The sequence below is a fragment of the Dichomitus squalens genome (assembly GCF_000275845.1).
Source record: "Dichomitus squalens LYAD-421 SS1 unplaced genomic scaffold DICSQscaffold_9, whole genome shotgun sequence".
In the NCBI taxonomy this organism is placed as follows: Eukaryota; Fungi; Basidiomycota; class Agaricomycetes; order Polyporales; family Polyporaceae; genus Dichomitus; species Dichomitus squalens.
Window position 1 is genome coordinate 435366 of NW_006766891.1, and position 2690 is coordinate 438055.

At 50.4% G+C, this 2690-nt stretch overlaps 1 protein-coding gene across 1 annotated transcript in view; it reads right to left on the reverse strand.

Moving 5' to 3' along the window:
* Window positions 1-1653, reverse strand: part of DICSQDRAFT_57639 (P-loop containing nucleoside triphosphate hydrolase protein) — a gene marked incomplete at both ends in the record, with an annotated part of 7360 nt that extends 5707 nt beyond the window's left edge. The window contains 3 exons of the mRNA XM_007364580.1: window positions 472-1102; window positions 1167-1250; window positions 1312-1653. Of these exons, the coding sequence (XP_007364642.1) occupies window positions 472-1102; window positions 1167-1250; window positions 1312-1653 (1057 nt within the window). The remainder of the gene's footprint in view (window positions 1-471; window positions 1103-1166; window positions 1251-1311) is intronic.
* Between the last annotated feature and the right edge of the window lie 1037 nt (window positions 1654-2690).

Here is a 2690-nt window from a genome sequence, read left to right on the forward strand (position 1 = left end):
CCATATTTGGGACTGTCTGCTCGTGTACTATAGCTATGCTTCCGGACTCTTCTGGTACTGTCTAGGACAATCCGTACTACTCCAGAACGGTCTAGACAGGTCTATGCCTTACTCATCTCTTACTCATCCTATGGTGCGATACGTCGCAATTCTTTCACCATCGTATTATTCATCGCACTATGGTACATGTGACTAACCACTCTTCGATTAGTCATGGACACTTCTCTGTAGTATATAAGGACTTCAGATTGCGTCCTCCCTCTTCAGTCTTTCCTTACTGACTGAAGAGTGAGTACTTCGTTACATCTATCTCTAACCTGTAGTTACTTACTTAACCTTTGTAGTCTTGCTTCGACTCTAGGTACAGTTGGTTACTGCAATATAGTCTTTCCTTACTGACTGAAGATCTTGCTTCGACTCTAGTCGGATCTAATCCTTGTCTTCACAGCCCCGAGTTTATCAGTATGTGACCATGCCGAAAATGAGCCATAGCAAGCGTGCGGTAGGGAGCGGACATAGTCGCGTTGAAAGGGCGTACAATGCCTCGGAAGCGCCCGCTTCCTCCTGGGGCAGAGGCGACGTCGGGGTGGGACTCGAGGCGTGCATTTAGCCTGTCAATGATTTCGGCACCATGGGCGATGTTGTCGACGTATATGTAGGTTTTTGGGATATCAGATGGGGTGCGAAGGGTGGAAGGGATGACAAAATTGAGGTCGGCAAAGGTGTTGAGGGGATGCTCACATGCGCGTACAATAATGGAGACATTCGGTCGATCATTTCCCTTGTTAATAAACCGACTTGGGGCGTTTGACTGCCCAAAATGGAGCGACGTGTGGATCGCCCGTCGTACACGGGCAGTAAGTGTAGCAGTGACTGCTATGACAGGGGTTCCGAGAGGAAGAAAGGCTCGTATCTTCCCTAACGTGCCATATTTCTTCCGAAAATCAGCACCCCAGTGTACTATACAATGGGCTTCGTCAATGAACATGGAAAGGATGTAAGACATAAAGTGGCTGTTGCGCAGAATGCGGTCGGTGAACGTGCGGGACTGGAGCATTTCAGGCGAGACAAGGATTATTTGATACTTGAACGCGAGGATCTCCTGTAAACCGGGAGATAAGTCATGGGATAATGCGTGAAAGCGAGATGAACAGCGATGCACTAACCCTGAGCGTGAGAGGTGAACAGGCTCCATTTTTGCTGTTTAGGGCAATCACCTTGAGCTTAAAGTCTGTATCAAAAGTTTGTTCCTTTGTTGCAAGGTTGCGTGTCAGTCGTAAACTATGTGAATACAAACGCAAAGGTACGAACCATTTCTTCCTCCAGCGATAGCAGGGGACATACCATAATGGTGAACTTCTTCTCCTTCCAGCCCCAAAGGTGCGGTCCCGCGGCCAGTGCGGTCTTCCCTGGCCCAGTCGGGGCTTGGACGATGATGTCAACGCCTTCGATTTGGGCTTTGACGGCCGCCAATTGAAAATCCTTGACGTCCGAGTCCCAACCGTAGGTCTCCCGCATCTGGATGGCAAGCTTATCGACATCTTGCTGAGTTAGTCGCGGTCGATCTTCAGCTTTCTTGCGGGATAACTTGCGTCCCCTTCGGGATCTTCGGGTGCTAGGAGCAAGCTGAGTGAAAGATGAAGTAGAGGCCATATAAAACAGGTAGGTGCATCCCGTGAAGAGCGAACGGGGCACGATCGAGGAGTCAACAAAATCGGGCGTCATTAGCGCCGGGGAGGTCGCCCCTTGGAATACCCTCCGATGCCCCCTGTGCTCGTCTGGTGCATGTAAGTTATGTCATTTCAAGCTAGCCTTGTCATTGGTGATGAAATTATACACAGTGTGACATATCTAGTGCGAGGTTAACAAAGTCAGCCTGATTCCGATGTCCGAAGGCTCAGAAGATTGGCTTGCCTTCTCTTCCGACGCCCAACCATTTGTGTTCGAGGAACCCTACCTGCCGCCTTCATCCCCACTGCCTATACCCTTTGCATCACCAAGAGATCGCGCCCCACTTGAAATTGAGCAACAACACACTTTCGACGTCGTGGTACCCGACATAGATGGCCCCCATCGTGCAGGAAATGAGGGGTCTACGGTGCGGCTGCAAAGCCACCCTGAAGGTGCGCATGGCCAGTCCTATACGCTCAGTTATCAGCTGCATGTGAGCGCTGAACTCACCAAACCTGTCGGGCTAGCTATCAACTCGGTGAGGCATCCTGACTACGTAGAGGTCTGGCTACTCAAATTCCCCCCGTCTCTTTCAGAACCTCCTCTACCACACCAATCCGAGCACTTTCGAGTACGAGAGTACACGTCAGATATTTGCCGAAGTCACTGACGATGAGGAGCACAGAGTGAATTGTCACGAACCGCCCTCACGGCGCTATGTTTCCTTTTCGATTCGGACCACTGCCTCGTACGTTTCCTTATTGTTCACTACTCGCTACGGTTTCCCTTTGTCCACACACGGACAATAGCTCCCTTTGTTCCCACGTCCGCTATTGTCCTACACCCCTTGTACTCCGTACCCATGGCGACGCTATTGTTCTCTAGCGCCCATTGTTCGTTCCCTGTATATAGCTGGATCCCTTGCTACCTGGAGACTCTAGTTTCGACCTCTTGTCTCCAGGTAAGCCATCGTGTATTTCGCTCTGTAGATACCTCGCTCAATACACAACTTGGTCTCC